At 31.6% G+C, this 25,309-nt stretch overlaps 1 protein-coding gene and 1 long non-coding RNA gene across 2 annotated transcripts; both read left to right on the top strand.

Annotated features, from left to right (window-relative positions):
• Positions 1-7,441: 7,441 nt before the first annotated feature.
• LOC120089465 (uncharacterized) lies at positions 7,442-8,343 on the top strand. Its single transcript, XR_005485184.2, has 3 exons — positions 7,442-7,470; positions 7,965-8,024; positions 8,144-8,343. It is a non-coding gene; the product is annotated as an uncharacterized LOC120089465 (long non-coding RNA).
• A 1,167-nt stretch (positions 8,344-9,510) lies between these two features.
• LOC150033471 (uncharacterized) lies at positions 9,511-10,511 on the top strand. Its single transcript, XM_090306418.1, has 4 exons — positions 9,511-9,768; positions 9,922-10,147; positions 10,265-10,324; positions 10,366-10,511. The coding sequence occupies exons 1-4, from the start codon at positions 9,511-9,513 to the stop codon at positions 10,509-10,511; spliced, it is 690 nt and encodes a 229-aa protein (XP_090162544.1).
• Positions 10,512-25,309: the final 14,798 nt, after the last annotated feature.

Genomic DNA, 25,309 nt, shown 5'->3' with positions numbered 1-25,309 from the left:
AAATGTCATTAAACTAGCTTTTCATTAAAAATATTTATTTTTCCTAAGGATTGTTTTGATTCTTTTGAACTTTTTTCGATACATCGAGATTTTAGTAATTTTTATGGATAATAATCTATTCAAATTTTATATCAAATCTTATAAGGCCAATTTCTGATTCCATTATTATATGAATTTCTAAATTTCCAAATGAATTTACATTTTTTCGAATGAATGATTATATTTTGATTTTTAAAATTTGGAAAAGATTAAATTTTGCAAAAAAAAAAAGTAAGACATGGAAAATATATAAAATCCCGGTATTAAACTGCCTGAGAATTCACCTATCTCAATGTTAATTTGCTCGAAATTCATACCGAGATTTTATATATTTTTCATATTTTATCTTTTTTTTGAAATTTTAATCTTTCTAAAAATTTAAAAAATCAAAATCAATCAATTTGAAAATATATAAGATTTGGTATAAAATTTAGGAAGATCACATGACGTTTTGAAAAAATTACTAGAATCTTGGTATAATCTCTATTAAATGTACCGACAAAGACTGCCAAAACAATGATAAGTTAAAAAATGCTAATCTTTTTAACTTGTGGTTGATCTCGTCCAAGATGACGATAAAAAATTATTTAAACAAATTTTAAAAGATAGTACTAATTTTATAAGTGGAAATTTAAAGGTATTATTTCTATAATTTTGGAAAGTTTTAATTTCATGTGAGGATATGGAATGTTAGGTTAATTGGATAGTTAGGGTACTTTTTCCCAACCAAAAAAAAAAAAAGGAAAAACAGGTTTTTTAGAAACAAATTAGAGAAATGGTATACATATTTTGTCTTTTATAGAGTAGCACTCAACTTTTTCCTTTTTATTTTTGTTATTATTATATTTTCTTCTTTAACATGCTTCTTCGATCATATAAAGCGGAAGAAAATTTTCCATTTACATCAAGTTCAAACTTCCTTCCTGCATGCGTGTTCCTCCAGAAACACGTATTAAAATAAGAGGTAAAAATTAATTGGTAGCATACTCGATCAAACGGGTGATTTTCTCGGCTACTACAAATCCCATACTACCCCATAAATTGAAAATCCATAACCCCAATTGTTACGGGAATACCATTTAATTTTGAATAGCCTCAGTTAATCCTCCTTTCTTTGATAAGAATCAAGACGGTCTTTATAAGGTTCCTCCTCTGAATGAGATCGTTCTTCACCTAATTAGAAGAATAGTTTTAGTATGGAAAGAATAAATGGAGAACCTAGTTTCGAGCGATCTGATCGCAATACTTTTTTATTTTTATTCAAGATTTTATGGGAATGAACCCACTGTAGAAAATTTAATTAGTTGGAATCAAATTTAAATAAAGAACATTATAAGGTCATTCATTCTTAAGCGATTCAAAGAGTAAAGTCTTTGACTCCTCGATACTCAATAAAATCCTATTTTTTGAGGATTGAATGCACCCCTATAGTCCCATATTTAATAATTCCTGAACTATTTCTTTTCTATTGAGGATAAATAAGCAAGAATACTATTTCTACGAAAAAGACCATTTATGGGTATTTCAATCACGGATATTTCTCTTTCTAACCATACAATTACTAGTATGCCTAATGTGATTCCCAATAAGTAGTCAAAATGGGTTCTTCGTAAAGTTGATCATTATGAGTGTTATGATGAACTTGATTGGGAAGTTCAGTGGTAAAAATAAGGATATTCATTAGCTCATTATTCCACATCTCCCTGACCAAATCCTCCAACATTAGGATTACTCGTTAATGGTTGATCAAATTTGATAGATTCGCCCTCTAAAACAAGAGGTTCTGGTCCTGGAAGGATAATATCAACCACTTGATGCCTATTCGCTGCATCAACTATGGTTATTTCATATCCTCCTTTTTCTTTTCATATTATTTTGCTGACAATTGAAATGACCGAAAAAGATATATGAGTTAATATTGAAGGAACTCTTATCGAAGAGCATCCATGAGCGCGTTCAAATCTTTTCTATTTCATTGTAACCGAAATACAACACATACATTCTAACAGATAGTTATACAAATTAATACTAACTAACGACATGCTTCGAACAATAAAAGACAAGGGAAATAGTTCTCATACCAGTTGAAGGCTCTCTTCAAATGTCGAACTCAAAAGTAGCGGAAGAACCTCTACGCAAACTCTATCGCCCAGTAAACCAGTCGGCTGCAGTAGTATGATCATCTACACGAATGGAAGCAACACGAACAGTCATGAACAAGTGAACAGGGGGGACGACATCACTAGTTGGAGCCCTTGGTATTCTCAGAGTGAGAATCCAAAGTGTGGTCTTTGGTGAATTTGGTAAAGGTCGGAGAAAAGACAGATCGTGTAAACAATAAGCAAGTGGGAGAGAAAGAGCTATCGTATAGCAAGGGTGCTTATCGTTTAGAAGAAGTTACATGATCGTGTAGGTTTTACTAGGCGATCGTTTAATAAAAGGTAGACAATCGTTTAGAAAATACAACACGCTATGCGATCGTTTAGGAAAGTTAAGTGATTGTTTGGGAATGGGTGTATGATCGTTTAGACGATGAGCAACTATCGTATAAGCTCTTAAACTAGGCGATCCTTACGTTTTCACACCGATTGCGAATTTTCAAAATTTTTTCAAAATGAAACAAATTTTCATTTTATTCTTCGGTTACAATAACCGACTTCGGATTCTCCCACTATCACATATCTACTATAGTAATTTCTCCTCCACTTGATATAAATCATATTTATATCTCATTTCCTCCAAAATAACGTATCTCATACATTTAGCCAATTATATCATATATAAATAACCAGTCCAATTATATCATATATAATCGAACTCCCTCTTATCAATTTGAACATTTCAAACTGACCCAAACACTGATTCTCGACTTTATCCAAGCTACCCAGGGACCTAATGGACTTGTGGCTCAAAGCTTCAATGGTACGTGAATAGCTGGCTAAACTCTTTAGCTACGAGATCCATCATTTGTTAACTGTCAGGCATTCCACTAGAAACCAACAGTTGAACTCTTCTTACCACAGATATATTTCTGTGTCCATCGGATATAACCAATCATGCGTACGATGACCCTTCACAGATGCTCGTAAGTACAGTTGGGCCAATTTACCGTTTTGCTCCTGTAGTTACATCTCACTCCTTAAGTACCACTGATTCCTCTAATGAACAATACAACATAGTCCAACTATGTGTGAACACCTTTCGGACCAAGAGAAGGTGTGTGGCACCACATCGTTCAAGCCCTGGAATCAACCCCTTAAGGAAGCTATCTATCTACTTATCCCTGCCTCGAGGAAGGAATGAATTTCATCTTATGTAGTTGAGTTCTAACTCCCAAATCAAAAAAATCCCCAAAATGGTAGGTTTGAAACGACGACCTGGCCACTCGCACCCATACAAATCAAAGGACCGCCCTCAATGGCAGGAGTTCCCAACTCACTCAAAATCGAGGTCATGTTACCTATGGTCATCCCAGTGAAGTGAAGTCTCTGTCATAAACGGTGTTATATAACGAGACATTAACATTTCGTGGTCAGGTCTTATACAGACTCTTTGTATAGGACACCCCCGCTCGCGTGTCCCTTACACGAATGATCAGGATCAGACCATCTGTGACAAGTCACAACACTTGTGACCATTCCACAAAGCAGGCTGCATCCGTAGTGTTACCATGATAAGGTTTCCCTCCTATATCCATATACTACAGACCATTTTGGTTATCTCTCAAGACATGATCCACTTGTATGTCATCACATACATGCTTAAGTTACATATAGATAACCAGGGATTTTATGTTTACTGGTTCGTGGTAAAGCAAATAAAACATACAATTGAGCAAAATCAAAATGTGAAATAAATATCATATATTATACAACACAAGCATTCGTACAAACTGTTTACAAACTATAGAACACGAGACTTTAGGGCATCAACCCCAACAAAGATACGCTCTAAAGTTGAAAATATCATTAAAAAAAAATTAAAGGTCCCTCGTTTCATTTATTTTAATTAACATCTAGGACTTGAATTAATTATATTATAGAACTTTTTTTATAATAAAAAATGGCATCCACCACTCGAACTCAAATCAATCCTTCCCATAGGTTATTGTCCTAACGAATAAGTAATTGTAGGAGTGAAAGCTTCATATAATCCGAAAAAGCAAGAGCAGCAAGTCCAAGTAAATAAAATACGAAAAAAAAAATACGTAATTTTTTTAGGAACCACGATTTTGAATCAGAAGAGAGATTTCAAGAAATGGCATATCTATTCACTCTATCAATAACCGAGCTGGATTTGGTGTATCATAAGGCTCAATGTCATTATATTAATAAAAAATGGCTTGGGGGGATGTTAACAAATTGGTCTACTACAGAAACGAGACTTCATAAGTTCAGGGACTTGAGGACAGAACAAAAGACGGATGGACTCAACCGTCTTCCAAAAAGGGATGCCTCTATGTTGAAGAGACAATAAGAAATTCGAACAACTACTTCAAATACGGTATCAGGAAGTACCACTTGTGGAACCTCGATATCCACGGGCTTATTAGCTAAATGGCAGACAACCGGTTGCTTCTCGTGGATTTTCATAACCTTGTTGTGCAAAAATGGGATATGTATATCTTTATTACATTAGCGAAAACTTATTTATTCTTATTCATTTCTATAGCAACAAGATGGACATTACCCTGACTAAGAATAGATCAACTATTAAATCTCGGATGGAAATTTCTTTTACCTATATCTCTCGGTAATCTATTATTAACTTCTTTTCAACTCTTTTCACTGTAAGGAATACCATATTCTATGAAATTTCACCTCGGCCATCAAGGTTTAGCCAGGGCATTTATAACACGACCTAAATAAGCCTCACTTACTGGTATCTGAGCAATTATTCTCGTTGCTTTTATAGAACTTTCCTCTTGTATCAGCAAACCATCACCCATTAATACAACACCAACATTATTTGATACTAAATTTAGAACGAACTTCTACTAGGTTATTTTTTAGTTAAACCGATTTAGATTATTCTAATCTTTAATTATTTATTTGATTTATCCCCCACAAAAACTTTGTGAATTCCCTGTTGAAAGAGATTTTGCTTGCGAAAAAGCTTTCAACGCTGCCCGACGCCCTTTGCTTTTCCAAATATTTTTTCGAATCCATTTTTTTTATAGAGAAATGTGCTTTTCTGGAACTGTCATTCAAAAATTATAATTGATTATTCATTGCTATAGTATGTCAGCAATAGAAGCTCAAGCTCATGGAATTGTTGATCTTGTAGCAGTTGAATAAAAAATAACAGGGATTTCACGTAAAAATCCGAAATTTGAGATTTTATCTTTCTTTTTACCAGTGGTTTATATAATATTTTCTATTACTATTAATCCTATTAATTATTAATATCGAATATAAAAGTAATTCACACTCATCCGGTTAGTATTGATCTAAACCACCCTTGTTCTCGAAAAAAAAAAAGGGAGAAGTTCATGTCTCAAGGAATCACACGTTGAGATATTGATAATACACATAGAGTTAATGATATTTCATAACTAATTGATTGAGCAACAGCTCGTAGACCACCTACAACTTTTTTCTTTTTCCTTTTTTAATTCATTTATTTATTTAATTTCTCTACTTATTGTTACTTTTTTTTTCTTTCTTCGTTTAATCTACTTTGAAATAATCCAAAGTTATTTTTATGAGAAAAAATATAAATTTTGTATCCTTAGATTTTCAATTTAACTCATATTTTGATCCTTATATTTCAAGATGTTATATTTTTAGACATTTGGGGCCTGTTTGGGCCAAGAGTAGAGTGAGGTAGAGTGGACTATAATAGCTCACTCCATGTTTGGGGCTCCCACTATTTTTAGTTGGAGCTCCAATATTATCTTCAAAATTAACCCTAAGGAACATTGTTCCTAACCCCTCGATTTCTGTCGTTTCACTATTTGCAACATCTCCTCTCTCTCGTCTTTTTTGTCTCCTTTCTTGTCTGATTAAACAAAATGCTCGGATCAATGGTGTTCTTCCTTCTCTCTTTACTTCTCTGTCTTCAGATCTGGTTTCACGTTTCTTCATCTTCGTCAATTCCATCGCCATCAAAACCAAATCTTGATCCTTAGATCTATAGATCTACGTTTATGATGGTACCCTTCTTGCATGTTTTTCTCTAGACCTTTCACATATCTATAGATCTACAGATCTAGATTCGTGCCTCATCTCCTTTCCGCTTCAAATGATCTCTCTCTTATCGCTCTAAACCTTTGATTCCTTTTCTGTTTTATTTGATATTTTCTCTTTGTTGAAACAAGCCTTAATTTGTTTGGTCGACGGACGATTGTGCTTGGTGGGGGTGGAGGTTATCGTTTAAAGAGTGGTAGGGTGTGAAGGACTAGTTCTAGAGCTTGGTAAGGGGTTGAAGGTAATATTATTTTTCCCTTTCCTAGTCGATGATGAGGTCCCTTTTTATTCAATTTTAGCTCAAAATTTTGTAAATTATGCTCTACTGTTGTTCATTATTTCATTTCATGTTCATTGTTTTGCTCCGAATTATTTTGCTTCAAAATTATGCTCTAAATTTCGTTTCATGTTCATTCTTTTGCTATTATCGTCTCTGTTTGTTCATTATTTATCCATTTTCTAAATTATAAAAAAGGGAGAAACATGTGTTTTGGTTGTTGGGTATTCTTGAGTTGATTCTATAGGGTATTTGATGGATTTTGGTAATTTTGATTAGGTTATTTGATGAATTTGATAAATTTTGGTAATTTTGATTAGGTTATTTTCATTATATTGATGAAGAAAGATGAATTTTCTCTGTGGAGTGTCCATTATTTGTCCATTTTAGTCACTGTTTGTTAATTGTTTGTCACTTTCGACCTCTGTTTGTCCATTGGTTGGCCATTTTCATAAATTTTGGTATCTATTTGTTCATTTCAGTCTTTATTTGTCCATTACTTGTCCATTCATTTTCGTAAATTTTGGTATCTATTTGTCCATTGTTTGTTCATTTCAGTCTCTATTTGTCCATTACTTGTCCATTTTATAACTTTTGGCATCTGTTTGACTATTGTTTGTTGTATATTGATCGACAGTGGTTGTTAGGTACTGTTTACAGTATTCATCCTTGGCATATCCTCTGTTTTTAGGATGGTTTATTGTACATTGATTGACAGTGGTTGTTCTGTTTATTGTGTTCATCATTACCATATCTTTTTTAGGATGAATTATTATATATTTATTGATAGTGGTTGTTAGTTACTATTTATTGGGTAGGTTTTTGTCAAAATCATTGACTTTTATTTATATATGGATCTCGCTTAAAAATTTTCATGGGTCAATAGTTCACACAACTATATATATGTGTCTCACTTCACTTCAACTTTAAGCCCTACCGACTCCATCTATTTGTTTAACGTAACTGGTATGTCATTTCTCGTCTCCAATCTTTTCTTATCATGTGTTTTATTTCAAAATACCACAAACTTCTTTGCAACTTTTGGTTTCTATTGTCTCTATTGTTCATCTCTAATTTTCAATTCTTCTTCCTTGAATGAAATAATTTACCATTGTTTGTCTTTGATTTAAAATCAATTGTTGATCGTTCTATCTACATTATCGATTTCTCATTTACCATTATTCATGATATTATATAAAATTTAAGTTTCCATGAATGAATTTCATAACTCTGAGATTGTACTCTGTTCCACTTTTTTTTTTTTTTTTCACTTTATAATTATGGTCTCACTTCCCTTCGACTATAAAGACAAACACATTCCATCTATTTCATAAATGCAAATGATGTCTTCTCCCTCATCATCCAACATTTTCTTTATCACAGGTGTTGACTAGTACCTCCCTATTATAACTTCTTTCGTATAGTACTAATGTTCTTTATTCTAATTTGTTTTCTTTTAGGGTTGGTTTTATTACGAATCAACTGCATCAAACACTATTTACCAACTTTCTCTTTATAAGGTGACAACTATCTATCATTATTATGGTTTATGTAATTCTTTTCGTGGTTTATGTTACACATTTTTCTTTATCTTACTTATATTTGTTGCTAATCATTACTTTTTGTGTGCTCTTGTCAGGTTGAACTATCAGCATACTTGCGTGAGGTTCGTTAACATGAATATAGTAATTTGGACGAATATTCATTTATTCTTAATTATAGCTGTTTGTATGATGAAAATAGTAATATATGTTTATTTTGTATTTATAGCTGTTTGGAAGAATTTATAGCTGTTTGGATGAATTTATAGTTGGATGATTATTTTATAAATTTTGTTTATGTTTGGTTGAATAACATTACTTTATATTTGTTGTTATGCTTGGATGATTGACAATAATAATATTTTCTAAAAAGGTAATATAAAAAAATCAGATTGTTGTATTATTTACTAAAAAATGATAACATGAAAAAAAGAAGATAAAAAAGATTAACATGAAAAAAAGAAAAAAAAAAAGTTTGCCATGGACAAAAATCAGTTTTTTAAGTCTAAAAAAAACAGTGTTGTCAACATAAAAAAAGAAAAAGAAAAAAAGGATAACTAGTGTTGTTTAATTCGCTTCTAGAATAACATGAAAAAATGAAATAAAAAAACAGTTTTTTAAGAAAAGAGTCTCGATCAATAGTGTTAAAAAAATATATATATATATTTGCCATGGACAAAAGTCAGTTTTTTAAGTCTAAAAAAAACAGAGTTGTTAACAAAAAAAAAAGGATTAATATGAAAAAAGAAAGAAAAAAGATAATAGTGTAAAAAAAATAGTTTGCTATGGACAAAAACCAACGTTAAAAATCAATTTTTTAAGTCTCCAAAAAAAATTTAAAAAATAGTTTGTTGGACTCAAAAGAACATAAAACAGAGACTTGAAAAACAATGTTTCATATGGCATTAAAAAAGAACATAAAAAATAAGTTTTTTAAGAAAAGAGTCTCAATCGATGGCATAATAAAATAATAGTTTGATATGGAACTAAAAAAAAAAACTTAAAAAATCAATTTCGTAAGACTCACTTATTTACTATGGAAAAAAAATAATTAAAAAAAATCAGTTTGATGGACTTAAATTAGAACATAAAAACGGAAACTTAAAAAAACAATATTGTTTAATATGGTATTTAAAAAAAAACACAAATGAGTCAATTTGCTGGATTTGTTTTCAAAAATATAGTACCAATTGATAGTGTATTTGTTTTTAAAATAACGTTAAAAAAACATAAAAAATTGGTATTGTAATTATTTTATGATTTAAAATTTTTCTTTCAGGACCAGTTTCAATTTTTTAAGTACATAATGGACCCAACAGAACTAGATACGATACTAGTAGTATTCAAAACTCCACACGTCAGTTACTTTTAACACGAGAGTTATTATTGAATGACCATAGGAGGATAGAAAATACATCACACGATAGTAACATCGCATTAGAATTAGCATACTTTCGACTCATTTATGAGTCCGACCTATGTTGTTGTTAAAGTACAAGAATGGATAGAAGATGTTGCCATTCTATGTTATTTACTTAAGACAACTGGCGGATTAGTCGAAGTTGAAGTTATAGATGTAGAGGAAATGGTTGTCATGTTCTTACATATCTTAGCCCACGAAGTAAAGAACCAGATAGTTCAAAGAGAATTTGTACGACTTGGTGAGACTGTTTCTAGGCATTACAACATCGTTTTATTAGCGGTGTTACAGTTACATGACGTGGTGTTAGAAAAACCTTTGTCGATCACAAACTTGTGTACATATCAGAGATGGAAATAGTTTGAATAACAATTCAACTACACCAACAATAGTTCGACGTGACTTAATTGTTAGGTGCATATGTGCATGAATATTTTTTATTTTGTTCCACCGTAGAATTGTCTGGGTGCGTTAGATGGCACGTACATCGAGGTAAATGTCAGTGCAACTGATCGCCCAAGGTATAGGACGGGGAAGGATGAAATTGCAACAAATGTACTTGGTGTTTGCGATACAAATGGCGACTTCGTATCCATCTTATCAGGGTGGGAAGGAACCGCAGTTGATTCTCGAGTTCTCAGAGATGCAATATCACGATCTAACGGATTGAAGGTTCTGAAGGGTAACTAGTTACACATACTATCTCTCCCTACTCATTATATTTCTAATATAAGGTTTGAAACGATTGGACGTTCAATAGGGTATTATTAACTATGTGATATCGAGTACCCAAATGCAGAGGGTTTTTTGGCTCCATATAAAGGCGAAAGATATCATCTTTCAGAATGGCGTGAAGAAGGTAATGCACTAATAAATCCATGAGAATTCTTTAACATGAAGCATTCTTCTACATGAAATGTCATCAAGAGAATATTCAGGTTGTTGAAGGGTATATGGGCAATCTTGCAAGGAAAATCATATTACCCAGTGCAAATCCAATGTCGAACCATCATGGTGTGTTGCCTTCTGCACAATCTTGTCAATAGAGAGATGACTAACAATGAACTAATCGATTTAAATGAGGTGGATTCAAACTTTGCTACAACTGGGAGGAATGAGATCAATTATATTGAGATTTCAAATGAATGAACCCAATGAAGGGATGAATTGACGCAACAGATGTTACTGAATGGGAGTTGCGTAACGTATAGTGCTTTGTGCTTCTTTAATCGATTAGAACACTTATTTTCTTTGTCGTGTGTTGTGAAATGACTTCACTCAAAACTTTCTTGATATTATTATGTTTACTATATTTTGTACTTCACTTTACCCGTTAATTATATTCCATATTTTTGTTCATTATTTAATTGTATTAAAATGTGTACGAGTATACACTAGAATGTCAAGTTCCTTAAGAGCCATAAAGCATACTTGGACTAAAGAGGAATAAGCGAAGCTGGTCGAAAGCTTGGTGTCGTTGGACGCATCTGGTAGATGGAGATCAGACAATGGAGTGTTTCGACCTGGGTACTCGACACAACTACAACGTATGATGGCCGACAAATTGCCGACTATAATATCCAAGGATCACCGATTATAGATTGTCAAGTCAAATCCCTGGAAAAAAAAACTTACCAAATGATCGCAGAAATGAGAGGACCAGCTTGTAGTGGATTTAGCTGGAATGAGGAATTCCATTGCATCACTGAGCAAGAGTTATTCGATGGATGGGTGAAGGTGCAATTCTATCTAAATTGATTTATGAATATTGATAACCTAATCATAACATCCACTTTACCCTTCATGTAGAGTCATCCTGCAGCAAAGGGGCTTCTATAGAAGTCGTTCCTATACTATGATGATCTAGCTTACATCTTCGACAAGGATTAGGCTACAGAAAGACGGTCAAAGACCTTTGCGGACGTCGGGTCTGTTGGGGTTGATGCCCTAAGTCTCCTGAGTCTTGTAGTTTGTAATTGTAATATACAAAATTTTTGTTTATTTAATAAAATATGAGATGTTTTACTTGACATTTAGTAGCATTAACCCACAAACCAATAAACTAACTGTTAGGTCTTTAAAAGATGCATATTTTCCATGTTAATTCTCCAAAAATCATGTTGACTATTTTCATTTCATGTTAATTTTGTAGGTAAAACGGTCCCAGAGGCGTTTAGGAGTCATTCCGAGAAAATTGGGCCAAAAGGATAAAAAATGAATAAGAAAATCAACCAAGTTTAAAAGAATCATAAATTTACCAAAATGTCATCGAGTATCGAGTAATGCCATCGAGTTTCAGTGTCACGACCCTAGGAGAAGCGTCGAGCAATGCTTGAAGACAGAACGCTCACTTCTGCTGAAAACAGGGCAGCGTTGCAACGCTACAGAATTTGGCGTGATTCATCTCGCGCGTGCGCCTCACGCAACGCAATGTCAACCTCCAGCATCACATCTCAAGCATACCGCTTCTTGGCTTTTTACGATTTAGCGTTGCAACGCTAACCTCAGGGTCGCGACGCTACTAGAGGTGTTCATCGGTTGCGTTGGGTTGGGTTCAGGGATATTTTAGGCCCAACCCTATACTTCGGTTTGTGTATTTTTCTAACCCGTGCTAACCCTTGTTAAATATGAACTCAAACCAAACCAACCCATAAAAAATGGGTTGGTTCGGTTCCATCAGTTCTCTTAAAAAAAAGCTTGAGAGGATCCTAGTTCTTTACTCATGATCTCATATACCATAATAATGTTCAAAGATAAGAATCAACTATATAATATTCATTGAAATAAAAGAAACATATATGGAATCACCAATAAAAATACTAACACATAAGATTCCACAATCTACAATAACAATATCCAAAATCTATTATAACAAAACAAGTCTCCAAAATTCACAAGAAAGACTATAATGTCTACAAAATTCAAAATAAAGGCAACAATGTTTTCAAATGTCTACAAAACCCATAAGTAAGACTATAATGTCTACAAAAGTCTTCAAAATCTAATAGACTTAAATGATCCATTCATGATTCTGACAAAACTTGCTCCTTGAACCTTAAACAAGATTTAAACAATAAAATTATATAAGAATATTATCACAATTTCAATATAATAATATAGATTATAGAAATATATAAAAGATAACACTACCTGATAAAACTTGATCACAAGTTTCCAATTCTTCAGTTTGTAAAGTAAGATCTAATAACATCGGCTTCGCACGTAGCCAATTTTGTGTACATATTAAAGCCTCCACCATCTTAGGACTTAAAGAACTTCTAAAAGAGTCAAGTATTCTACCTCATGTACTAAATGCAGATTCAGAAGCAACTGTTGACATTGGTACGACTAAGACATCTCGAGCAACTCGTGATAAAACTTTGTATTTAGGATCATTTAATTTCCACTAATTGAAAATATCAAAGTTTTCGGTCAGATCTTCATTTGGTTTTGACAAATATCTCTCCACATCATTTCTTATTTCATTCAAAATTTTATCTTTTCTTCTTCATTTTTATTCCAACTGTAAATCCATTTCCATGTCATCACAATCCTCACTTATTTCAACTATATGACATGGTTGTTCAAAAGCATGACTATTTGATCACTTGTCTTATAAAACTCATACAATTGCATCAAACTTACTTTCACCTTATCAGTCATTATTCTAGCAATTACTTCCCCATAGATACTTATGAAACAAAAGGACACATAATCCAACTTATATCATGGATCAAGCACAATAGCTAGAAACAACATTTTGTTCATATTGTCAAAAGATCCCCAATACTTATCAAATTTCATTCTCATATTAGAAGCCATAGTATATATCACATTATTTACATTTTGGCTCCAACCTACGTCGTTGAATCCCACAAAATTCATGAAAAAATGTATTAGAAGTGACATAAGTTGAGCCACTAACCTTCAATGTAAAATCATAAAACATCTTCAAAAATTTGACAAATGTTTGAACATAGTTCCAATCGGCTAAGATCAGTGGTCCCTTTCTTTTCTTTCCATTCTCATCTTCAGTAAAGTGATGTACAAAATCTTCATCCTTTTCTTCTAAGCATTGAAAAGCCTTTTCAAATTTTAAAGCATGATCAAGTATCAAATATGTTGAATTCCATCTTGTAGACACATCCAGACAAACAAGGCTTTGGATTCAATCTTTTCATGTCCAACACAATCTAAAACTTTTTTCAATCGCTTGGGAGAAGATCAAACATATCTTACAACATTTCATACACTGGTTATCGAATCCTGCAATTCTTTCAATCCATCATTGACAATCAAGTTCATAATATGAGCATCAGATCTCATATGTAATAATTCACCATCCAAAATAAGAGACTTCCAAATGTTTAGTTTTCTCTTCATACATGAGACTGCCGAATCATTTAAAGTTGGATTATCAACAGTAATTGAAAAAACTTTATCAATACTCCAATCCAATAAACAACATCCAATTACTTTACCAATTCTCTATCTTATGATTAGGCACTTGACAAAAATTCAATATTCTTTTCTGTAAATTCCATTCAGAATTAACAAAATGTGCTGTAAGAACCATGTAATTGATGTTTTGTAAGGAAGTCCAAGTATCTATTGTTAGGCTCACTCTTTGACCACTTTTGATTAAAGTTGATTTCAACAAAAAAAAAAAAAAAAAAAAAAAAAAAAATCCACATACATCTGATAAATATCCTTAGCAGTTGTGATTCTTGAAGGAATGTCAAACTTAGGACATGCAATATTACAAAATTCTTTAAACCCCTCTGTCTCTATAAATCTAAATGGTATCACAGACAATACTAGCATATTAGCACATGCATTTCTAACTATTTGTTGACTAAAGGCAGTAGACAAAAAATTCATATTGACAGCACCTTTAGTGTCAATTTCATTCGGTTGAAATTCTAGTATGGTTTGCCCTTTAGGTTGCTCTCTAAATGGATAACTTTTGCATTGTTTTCGCAAATGCTTCCATAAGGTACTAGTTCCACATGAAGAAGTGTCACAAACATAATCTTTATCACAATAGTTACATTTGTATCTTATACCTTCGGTGTTAGATCTTTCCATCTTTGTAAAGTGATCCCACACTGAAGATAATGGCCTAGTTGGTTTTCTCTTGCCAATGACTATCATTTCCAATGGTTTAGAACATGCATCGAGAAGATTTATAGGTGGTGATTCATTGTCGATCAACTCACTGTTTTCTATTTACAATATTAACAAATAAAGAAAAAAATTGTGAGCATAGGTGAATCATGAACCAACAATAAATATATAAATATATAAAATAGAGTTTAATGGCTAACCAGTAACCAATGAGGCAATGACTGTGACAGTGACGATGTGAGTTTCAACGTGAAAATGACGATGACTGACGGAGGAGAAAGAATAGATGGTGAAGAAACAATCAATTGACAGAGAAGTAACCAATAAGGTAATGACTAAAAAGAAGAAGACGTGAAGAAGACACTAAAGAGTAGATGGAGCAATGGCAACGTGTGGGATTGGGATTCGGGAATATGAAACGGAGAGGAGAGTCGGAGAGTGAGACAATGCCAATGGATTCGAGATTAGGGACGACTAAACTTTGATTGAAGCACGAAAATGAAACAAAACATGTCGAAAAGGAAACAAAGCGTCTGACCTATTGAGATTTGAAAAGTTGAAATGAAACGTCGAAAGGAAACGACTAGGCCGAACTTTCTTCACGACTTCCAGTTTCCAAGGGCTACGTGTCGAAAAGGAAACAACGTCGATGCTGAAAGCCTAGAATGTAAGGTGAATGAAGACTGAAGATAAAGTATTATTTACTATTCGTATTTGGGCTAAGCCTTAGGGTTTTTGGGTCAGTTCGACCCGAATTCGTACCCTATAAACCTGCGAAGTGAACCGACTTACTCGGGTTTATTAAAAAAAAAAAAAACTCAAACCAAACCTTTTTTTTCGGGACTTTGATTTTTTTGAACATCCCTAGACGCTACCCTGCAAGTATAAATAGTTTTTCTTTCATTTTTGCTAGAGGAGGAAGCACGATTTTGATGGAAGCTGGAATTTCTCTTTATATCAATTAGTCTCTATGGTAATTTTCTTTCTTACTTAGTTTAGATTTTGATTTCTTTTTGGATTATAATCAGTAACTTGTAATTCTTCATGAATTTGTCTGTGGATTTGTGAAGTAATTGAATCTTGTTTCTATTTTAAGAGTTTTTGCAAATTCTTTTGAGTTTTCTAATTGTCTTTATCATTTGCAATCTGAATTGAGCATTCTTGAATCTATTTTTAATTCTTGAAACATGTTGAATGATCTGTATCTTGAATATGTTTAGCCTAGATGCTTGGTTTTGTCACATTCATGATTGAATGCATTGCTTTTAATGTGTTTGATAGAATGTCTAGCCAAGATCTACAAGGCAATAGTAATTGTGTGTTGAATGGCTATCCTAGGAAACACTAATTACTATATTTAAAGAAAAATCGATTAATTGAGTAAGTTATCTTAACACTTAATCAACGCAATTGAATCCTAGAACTTAATGCATATGTTTTCTCTTCTATATGGCCGCTATCGAACCCAATAGAGGTAGAAACATGTAGATTGATTAGGGTTAGGGTTATCCTATCTTAATTGTTGATTAGGACGCTTTCTTAACTAGGTTATTGCTAGTTGTCTGCCTTTGTAAAGACTAGTTTAATCTAGTTAAGTGGGTAGTTACGAGCTTAATTCGATTGTGAATTAAATTTGTAGAATTCAATGATAAAAATTGCATTGAATGCCTAGCTTGGATTAGAAGCAAGATTGTTTTAAATTTGGTTACAATTATCCATTGTCTTTTGATTTTTAGCATGTTTCTTGTCCTAATAAAAAAAAAAAAACCCCCCATTTTATAGCTTTCATAGTTAAGCTTAGTTAAGGAAAATATTAAATACCATTTCCCTATGGATTGACCTCTTACTTCCACTTTAACTACGAGTTAGTTTAGGTTGATGTTAGAGCTTTATAAATATTGTTTGTTTCAGGTTAGGTAGAACTAACGACACCTACTTAGCTCCAACCACTAACATCCAAGGTTATCTTCTATAGCTTAAACATGTATGTAGAGACATACAGGTGGATCATGTTTAAGTGATAACTTAAATGGTCTGCAGTAGATGGATAAAGCTGGGTACCTTATCCTGGTGATATTATGAATACGACCCACTTTGTAGATGTTACAATTGTTGTAAAGTGCTACAAATGATTTGATCTTGATCATTCATGTGGAGACATGTTAGCTGGGATATTCCATACAAATGAGTTTGTATAAGATCGGACCACGAAATGATTAATCTCATTATATAACACCGTTAATAATAGAGACTCACATTTCACCAAGATGACCATAGGTGACATGACCTGAATACTGAGTGCGTTGTGAACTCCTGCATATGAAGGCGATCCTTTGATTTGTATGGGTGAGAGTTGTTAGGTCGCCAATTCAATAAGCCTACCATTTTGGGGATTCGTCTTATTGGAGAGTTGGAAACACAATTACACAAGATGAAATTCACTCTTCCCTAGCATCTGGGTAAGTAGATAAATTGCTTCCTTAAGGGCTAATTTCGGGGTTTGAACAATGTAGCGTCACATCCTCTCTTGGCCCGAGAGGGGTTTGGTCATAGTTAAACTATGACTTATTGTCCATTAGATGGATCAGTGGTACTTAAGAAGTTAGATGAAACTACATGGGCAGACCAGTCATTTTGGCCAACTGTACTTACGAGCAATTTGTGAAGGGTCATCGCGTTATTGATTATTTATATCCAATGAACACAGAAATATATTTGTAGTGGAAGAGTACATTTACCAGTCTTTAGTGGAGTGACTAGCAGTTAATGGTGAAGGTCTTTGAGCAGAAATGGGATTGAATCCAAAAACCCAAATTTACAGAACATTTAATTTTACAGAGAAACAAACAGAAAAAATTATGCATTTAAGATAAAAATACAACATGTTTAAAATAATAAGAGAATGGGGAAGAGGAGACTTACCCTTGAAGAACGTTTTCTTCACGTATTCTCTTCTTTGTAAAATCATGAACTTGAAAAAAACTTAATTTTCCAAATGACCACCACCAAAATAGTTTCCCTATATTCTCTGGGATGAAAATCTAGGAGTGTGTGGGCTTTCGCTTATTTGGTGAAGGAGAAAATTAATTGAGAGAGGAAAATAGATTGGGGAATCTTGAGAATATCACATAACTTTTGTGTAACCCCACTTTAGGATGAAGAAGATGAACAGTTCAACCCCACACCTCTACCTTCCACTAATGTAGTAGAGAGAAAAAAAGGAGGGAGTTGACTCCCTCCCTAAAGATATTTTTCAAATAATTAAAATTAATAAATCAAATTAATTTTAATAAAAATTATATATATATTTATATGATAACCACTTTATCATATAATATATATTAAACTATATGTTATATCAAATATAACATATAACTTATAATTTAATATTGTATCCAATACAATATAACCTATAGTTTAATTCTCTCAACAACGATATTTAATATAGATCCTATTTATATTACATTTAATTATATAAATAAAATTCACATAATTAATTTTGAATCATATTCAAATATTCAATTTCTCTCAAATAAACTTTATATTATAATGTATCGAATACATTATAGTAATTATATCATATATAATTAAATTAAAATAATTATATCATATATAATTAATTCCCTTAAATAATTTGAACAATTCAAATTAATCCAAAATTGATTCTCATAAATACCCCATTGAGCTACAGAAGAGACCTTTTGGACATGTAGCTTGAAGCTTTAACGGTACGTGAATAATTAATTAAACTCTTTAATTAAACTATTCACCGTCCATTAACTGTCAGACACTCTACTAAAGGTCGACCTCTGCCCTCTTCACACTATAAATATATTTCTACATCCATTGGATATAACCAATCAACAGTGTGATGACCCTTCACAAATTGCTTGTAAGTACAGTTAGGCCAAAATTACCGTTTTGCTCCTGTAGTTACATCTAACTCCTTAAGTACTGCTAATCTCTCTAATGAACAATAAATCATAGTCAAACTATGACCAAACCCCTTTCGGGCTAGGAGAGGGTGTGGCACCACATTGTTCAAACCCCGGAATGACTCGTAAGGGAGCAATTTATCTACTTTCTTCTGCCTTAGGGAATGAGTGAATTATGTCTTGTGTAGTTGTGTTCACAACTCCCCAATTAGATGAATCCCCAAAATGGTAGGCTTGTTGAGTCGACGATCTAACCACTCTCGCCCATACAAATCAAAAGATTGCCTTCATAGGCAAAAGTTCATAGCTCACTCAGGATTACTTTTATCTACTTTGTGTAATTTGATGAAATATAAGTCTATATTACGAACAACGTTATATAACGAGACTAGTCATTTCATGGTCTGGTCTTATACAAGTTCATTTGTATAGAATATCCTCGTTCATATGTCTCCACATGAATGATCAAGATCAAATCATTTGTAGCACTTTACGACAATTGTAACATCTACAAAGCGGGCCATACTCCTAATGTCACTAGAATAAGGTATCTAGCCTTATCCGTCTACTATAGACCATTTAGGTTATCACTTAAACATGATCCACGTGTATGTCTCTACACACAGGTTTAAGCTACAAGATAACCTTGGATGTTAGTTTATTGGTTTGTGGATTAATGTAGCTAAATATCAAATAAAACATCGCATATTTTATTCGATAAATAAAATATTTGTACAATACAATTACAAACTATTTGACCATACGAGATTCAGGGCATCAATCCCAACAAATGGATGTTGAGTAATTTAATTAAATGGATTTAATTGTTTATTCAAGTACCATTGAAACTTCAATCTACATGTCCATAAAGTCCCTTTTGTAGCTCAACTAGGATTATTGAGAATTAAATTAATTTTGGATTAATTTGAATTGTTCAAATTAATTGAGAGATTAATTATGTGTGATATAATTAACATAATGTATGTGATACATTATAATATAAAGATTATTGAGAGGATATAAATATTTGAATATGATTCAAATATTAATTATATGAATTGGATTCATATGAATGTATTTAATATAAATTTGATTTATATCAAATACCATAGATTATTGAGAGTTGTACAAACTATAGGTTATATTATATTTGATATGATATAAACAATATGTTATGTATCAAATACCATAGATTATTGAGAGTATTACAAACGATAGGTTATATTATATTTGATATGATATAAACAATAAGTTACGTGTATGCTTGATATAACACAACATATTTTATTATTTAAATTAAAATTTGTTTAAATTTAAATTAAAACTAAAAAAGGAGGGGATTATTAAAAATAACTTCCTTCCCCTATTTTCTCCCATGAATCATGGGATGGGGCCGATGGAGTTATACGATCTTCTTCTTGCTTCTCTTTGGTGGTTCACGCAGATGCTCTGTATGTATATGTGAAGATCTCTGTTAAAATCCTCTCAAGAATTCTTCTCCCCCACTTTTACCAAAGGTAAGAGCAAAGTTCACAACTTTTGCTCTTATTCTCACCCTAAAGAGAATACATATGAAAATCTTGTGGTGGTGGCCATTTTGATTTTTTATTTGTGATCGTTCGTGTAGAGGAAATTCATGAAGATTTCATGACTTCAGTGGTATGTTTATTTCCAAACCCTAATTACTTTTTCTCCTTCTTCAATTGTATGTTATGTAATTTCTGATTTTTTTTTTTGCATAATTTTGTTTTGTGAAAATAAAATTTGGGTCGATCCCCGCTTCCACTACGAAACTTTATAGCTCCTTCAAGGCCTATCATGTCAAATCATATGAATGATGGTGTTTCTGTTCATGAAGCACAGGATCCAAACATCCCCACGATGTCTAGTTAGGGAATGGACATGTCATTGGATGACATGCATGAAACACGTACTAATCGAAGCACTGAAAGAGGAAATGCTTCAAAAGGAAGTAAGAGGAATCGAAGTGGGAATCAATCTGAAATGGCAGAGATTGTTAGGAATGTGATGGAGTTTGCAAATGACCAATTGAGGGCAACTGCAAAATGACCAAAAGAGAAGCTGCAATCGAGGTCGAACTGCGTGCAGGAGTCGTAAACCAACTCCAAGATATTCCCGAATTGCATAACCGACAGAGGATGAAACTTATGCAAATCATATTCCACAGTGTGCAAGATACAAAAAGCTTCTTATCTGTTCCTGCAACCTTAAAGTTGGACTATTGCAACCTCCTCCTTCAAGAGAATGTCTGATCAATCCGTGTTTTGCACTGCTTTTCGATAATGAACAATGATTACTTCATTTCAATTGTGCATTTAAGTTTGTAGTAGATTTGGTATGAAATCTTCCTTGTCGTATTTTAATCATGCAATCATGAGTTAGTTATTTTGTCTTACATTTTTTTTGTACCTTTAAAAAAGAGAGCTTTATATATAAAACACATGAATTGCATCCGAAAGTAATGTACTTTTTCTTTTTCTGGCCATGTTAACCAAAGTACCTCCCAAAATGACAGGAAAAAATGGTGGTTAGATTTTAACATAAAATAAAATAAAAATTTTTTTGTATAAATTGGTAGAACATATAGTTTTAATTATATTTTTAAAATATGATATTTCATATGCATAATTATTAGTATTATAAAATATGGTAGAAGAAAAAGTTACACACGGTCTAAAATAATCTACACTCAAATTACATACAATTTTAATTCATACTAAAATATCATGCACTCCAAACACAGATTATTATAATACAAATTACAATACTCTGCACCCAAACTAGAGATGTCCAAAAAACTCATGGGATTGGGGCCCGCAGGGACCCGCCCCGAACAAGGCGGGGAATGGGAGAGGGAGTGAGGATTTTTTTTCCCATTTACAATTTGGGGTCAGGGACGGGGAATATATTCCTCGATCTCGACCCTTCCTCGTATCCCCGCCCCACCCTGACTTTTGTATATAGATTATAAACTTATAATATATATATATATATATTGTAAACCTTGTTAGGATAATTATGGAGGTTTAAATTATTCAAGTTTCAGACTTTATTACCTTAATTCCTTAGATATTGTAATATTTAAGATAGAATGTTCTAATTGTTGAATTTTAATTTATAAAAATTATGAGAATTTAACATTTTAATTATATCTTTTTAAAATTGAATGTGTATTATTGTTTTTATTATCAAAATTGATAATATTTGATTTAAATGAAAGTTGTATTGGATATGCTTAAGGAATTATTAAAAATATATATTTAATTGAAATAAAAAAAAAAAAAAAGTTGTTAGAAAAAAAATGATGGCGGAAAAATTTTTCCCGTGGTGAATCCCCGCCTCGTTCTCTGCAGGAAAATTCATGGGGACGGGGACAGGGAGGTCATCCCCGTCCCGTGAACATCTCTATCACAAACACAAACTATTATAATACATACTACAATACTTTGCACCCCAAACACAAACTATTATAAACCATACTATAATAGACAGCACCCTAAACACAGATTATAATAACACACAGTTTATTATAACCCATAGACTATATATATATATATATATATATATGTATGTATATATATGTATGTATATATTGTAAACCTTGTTGGGATAATTATGGAGGTTTAAATTATTCAAGTTTCATACTTTATTACCTTAATTTCTTAGATATTGTAATATTTAAGATAGGATATTCTAATTGTTGAATTTTAATTTATAAAAATGATGAGAATTTAACATTTTAATTATATCTTTTTAAATTGAATGTGTATTATTGTTTTTATTACCAAAATTGATATTATTTGATTTAAATGAAAGTTGTATTGGATATGCTTAAGGAATTACTAAAAATATATATTTAATTGAAATTTAAAAAAAAAAGTTGTAAGAAAAAAAATGATGGCGGAAAAATTTTCCCCGCGGTGAATCCCCGCCCCGTTCTCTGCGGGAAAATTCATGGGGACGGGGACAAGGAGGTCATCCCCATCCCGTGGACATCTCTATCACAAACACAGACTATTATAATACATACTACAATACTTTGCACCCCAAACACAAACTATTATAAACCAGACTATAATAGACAGCACCCCAAACACAGATTATAATAACACACAGTTTATTATAACCCATAGACTATAATAACCTACTTTGGGCCCCAAGCACCCCCTTAATTGTGTGTAAGTTTTGTTTCAACTTAGTCTATAAGGTCCATAATATTACAATTTTTATCTTTAAAATTTAAATTTTGTTTTAATTCGGTTTCTAAGTTTCAAGATTTACACTTTAACCTCAATGTATCGTCATATACATAAATAAGTAATTACAATAAAATTTTAATTATACTAAGATAATGCACTTTTTTTTAAGAGATGCACCCGTTTTTTTCCTTCTTTCTTCTTCTGTTAACTTCCATTACCATTTTCTTCTTATTCTCAAGTTTCAAAATGTTATTGAATAAAAATAAAACACATAAAACCACAAAATTCATATACATGGAACTATCCGAGCCAAACATTTTCAATGGAAGTAATTGTTTCTCAGGACAGACCAAGTTACCTTTCCTATGAAAGTAACTCTACGTCCACAAGATCAACAAACTAAACATTGTGGATATACCGAATTGAGAGAATTTTTTTATAGAAGAAAAATGCTATGAAAAACATTGAGAAATCAAATTGAAGAAATGACATATTTATAGACGAATTTGTGGTTACTCGACTAGTCTCGTCCTTTCTTCAATTTGATTATTTATGAAATGATGCACTCATTCATGAAGAAACGCAATTTATGATATTTGAAAAGATGCAACACTTCATGAAGAGTTACATACCATGTATTTCAACACAAAATTATACAATTTGACCATTGAGATTTTTTTTCAAGAAATACCATTGAAATTTAAATTTTGTTTTAATTTGGTCATAGGTTTCAAGATTTACACTTTTAACTTCATTTTTTGCACTAAATACTCACTTTCCATCTATATGTTTGTTAATTACTTTATAATAAATATAGTTAACTAAGTTATATTTTTTTATCATTGTTAAAATTAAATCTTGAAATAATTGAGAATTAAGTGTAAATCTTGAAACCTGAACATCAAATTGAAACAAAATTCAAAATTTCAATGATAAAATTGTAAGATTATGAAACTTAGATACTAGATTGAAATAAAACTTACTTAAAATTAAACAATTGGAAATATAACATTTTGAAACATAGAGGCCAAATAGAAATTAAATCTAAAATCTAAATATAAAAATGTATATTTTTTTCATAAAAAATAACTTTCAACTTTTCATTACTATAAAAAAGAAGATTAAAGGGAGAAGGAAAAAATGTGACAAAAAAAGTGATGAGTAAAGAAATTAAATAAATAATTATTTTTTAAAAAATAGAGAGAAGTTGTAACGGAAGTGAGTTTGTAGTTTTCTATCCAATTAATAGGAAAGTGAGTTTGTAGTTTTCTATGTTTTTTTTTCTTTCTTTTATGGGTAATTGATCCAAACGACGATGGGTTTTGGTTATATAGTTTCGATGAGATGTGAAAATTTTGATTTAAGTTATTTAGCTCTAAAATTTGGGAAGTTTTAATTTTATGTGTGTATATAGCATGTTAGATAGGAAAGTTAGTTTGTAGTTTACGGGATGAACATTGGTCGGTCGGTGTCGATTTTTCGATCAAACTACCACCAAATTGATTCTTATCCTTCTCCAACCGACTAACTTCGATTCGATCATGTGGCTCAACCTTTCGATCTATCATACTCACCCCAAATAGTTTCTGATATCCTTTTTTATGTAATTGATCCAAATGATGACTAGTTTTATCTACATTGTTTTGACAAGATTTGATAATTTTGATTTAAGTGAGTTAAACTATTTGGTAGGCAATCTGAAAATAGAATTTTGAAAATAATGTATTCAAAGAAAACATAATTGTATTTCTTGTTCTCATATATATGTTTGTTAACAGATTTAAAAATTAAATTTTTATTTAAACAAATTTTCAAAATGTGTTTGAAAATATATTTATCAACGATACCTACTAAATACTAGGTTGAATATAAACTATTAATAATTAATTTATGAACTTACTTTATGTTAAATTTTTTTGTATAATTATTATTCTGTAACATCATATAATATATAATATATATTATATATTTTAATTTAACAAAAATAATTGAGTTTAATGTGAAATACTATATTTGTTATTGTATTTAACATTTTTAACATAATTATGCATTTTAAAACTTTAAATTCAAAATTTGGATATAGATCATAAAAAAGTTGTTTTCATATTTTACACTATTTACACAGTAGAGTCCAAAGATATTTTCAGAAATAGAATCTAGACTACCAACCATAAATATATTAGGTGACTCGATGAATCTAAAAATATGAAACAAAATTCAAGTTGTCTACCAAACAATCATACTAGTTGGGTCGAATTTAAATAAAGACAAGTGAATTCTATGTTTTAACCTTGCTTTTATCAAATAAAGGTGTTTTTTATGTAAAAAGAGTAAGTTTTGATGTATTTGTATTTTTGTTCATGCAGTGCCTAGTTACAAGAAAAAATTTATGCGTACGGGCAAAAAGAATGCACCTCAAGCAATATGCAGCCGAATCTAAACTAAAGGTCGATTTATATTAACATAAGAATTTTTTTTTTTTAATTTCATTTTTATTTAAATATTTTTTTATAAAAACTAATTAAAATATACTTCAAAAAGTTATTTTGATTAGTTACAAAA

This window comes from Benincasa hispida, chromosome 10 (assembly GCF_027475165.1).
Source record: "Benincasa hispida cultivar pf3 chromosome 10, pf3_genome.v1.1, whole genome shotgun sequence".
In the NCBI taxonomy this organism is placed as follows: domain Eukaryota; kingdom Viridiplantae; phylum Streptophyta; class Magnoliopsida; order Cucurbitales; family Cucurbitaceae; genus Benincasa; species Benincasa hispida.
The sequence above is the reverse complement of the archived record's forward strand: the minus strand, read 5'-3'. Positions and strand labels throughout refer to the sequence as shown.

What these genes read in the sequence shown, in the direction of transcription:
- LOC150033471 (XM_090306418.1), top strand. Translation starts at nt 9,511, where the DNA reads ATGAGTCCGACCTATGTTGTTGTTAAAGTACAAGAATGGATAGAAGAT. An exon ending in CGGATTGAAGGTTCTGAAGG is followed by an intron (nt 10,148 to 10,264) that starts GTAACTAGTTAC and finishes ACCCAAATGCAG; the next exon opens with AGGGTTTTTTGGCTCCATAT. An exon ending in TTCAGAATGGCGTGAAGAAG is followed by an intron (nt 10,325 to 10,365) that starts GTAATGCACTAA and finishes TTTAACATGAAG; the next exon opens with CATTCTTCTACATGAAATGT.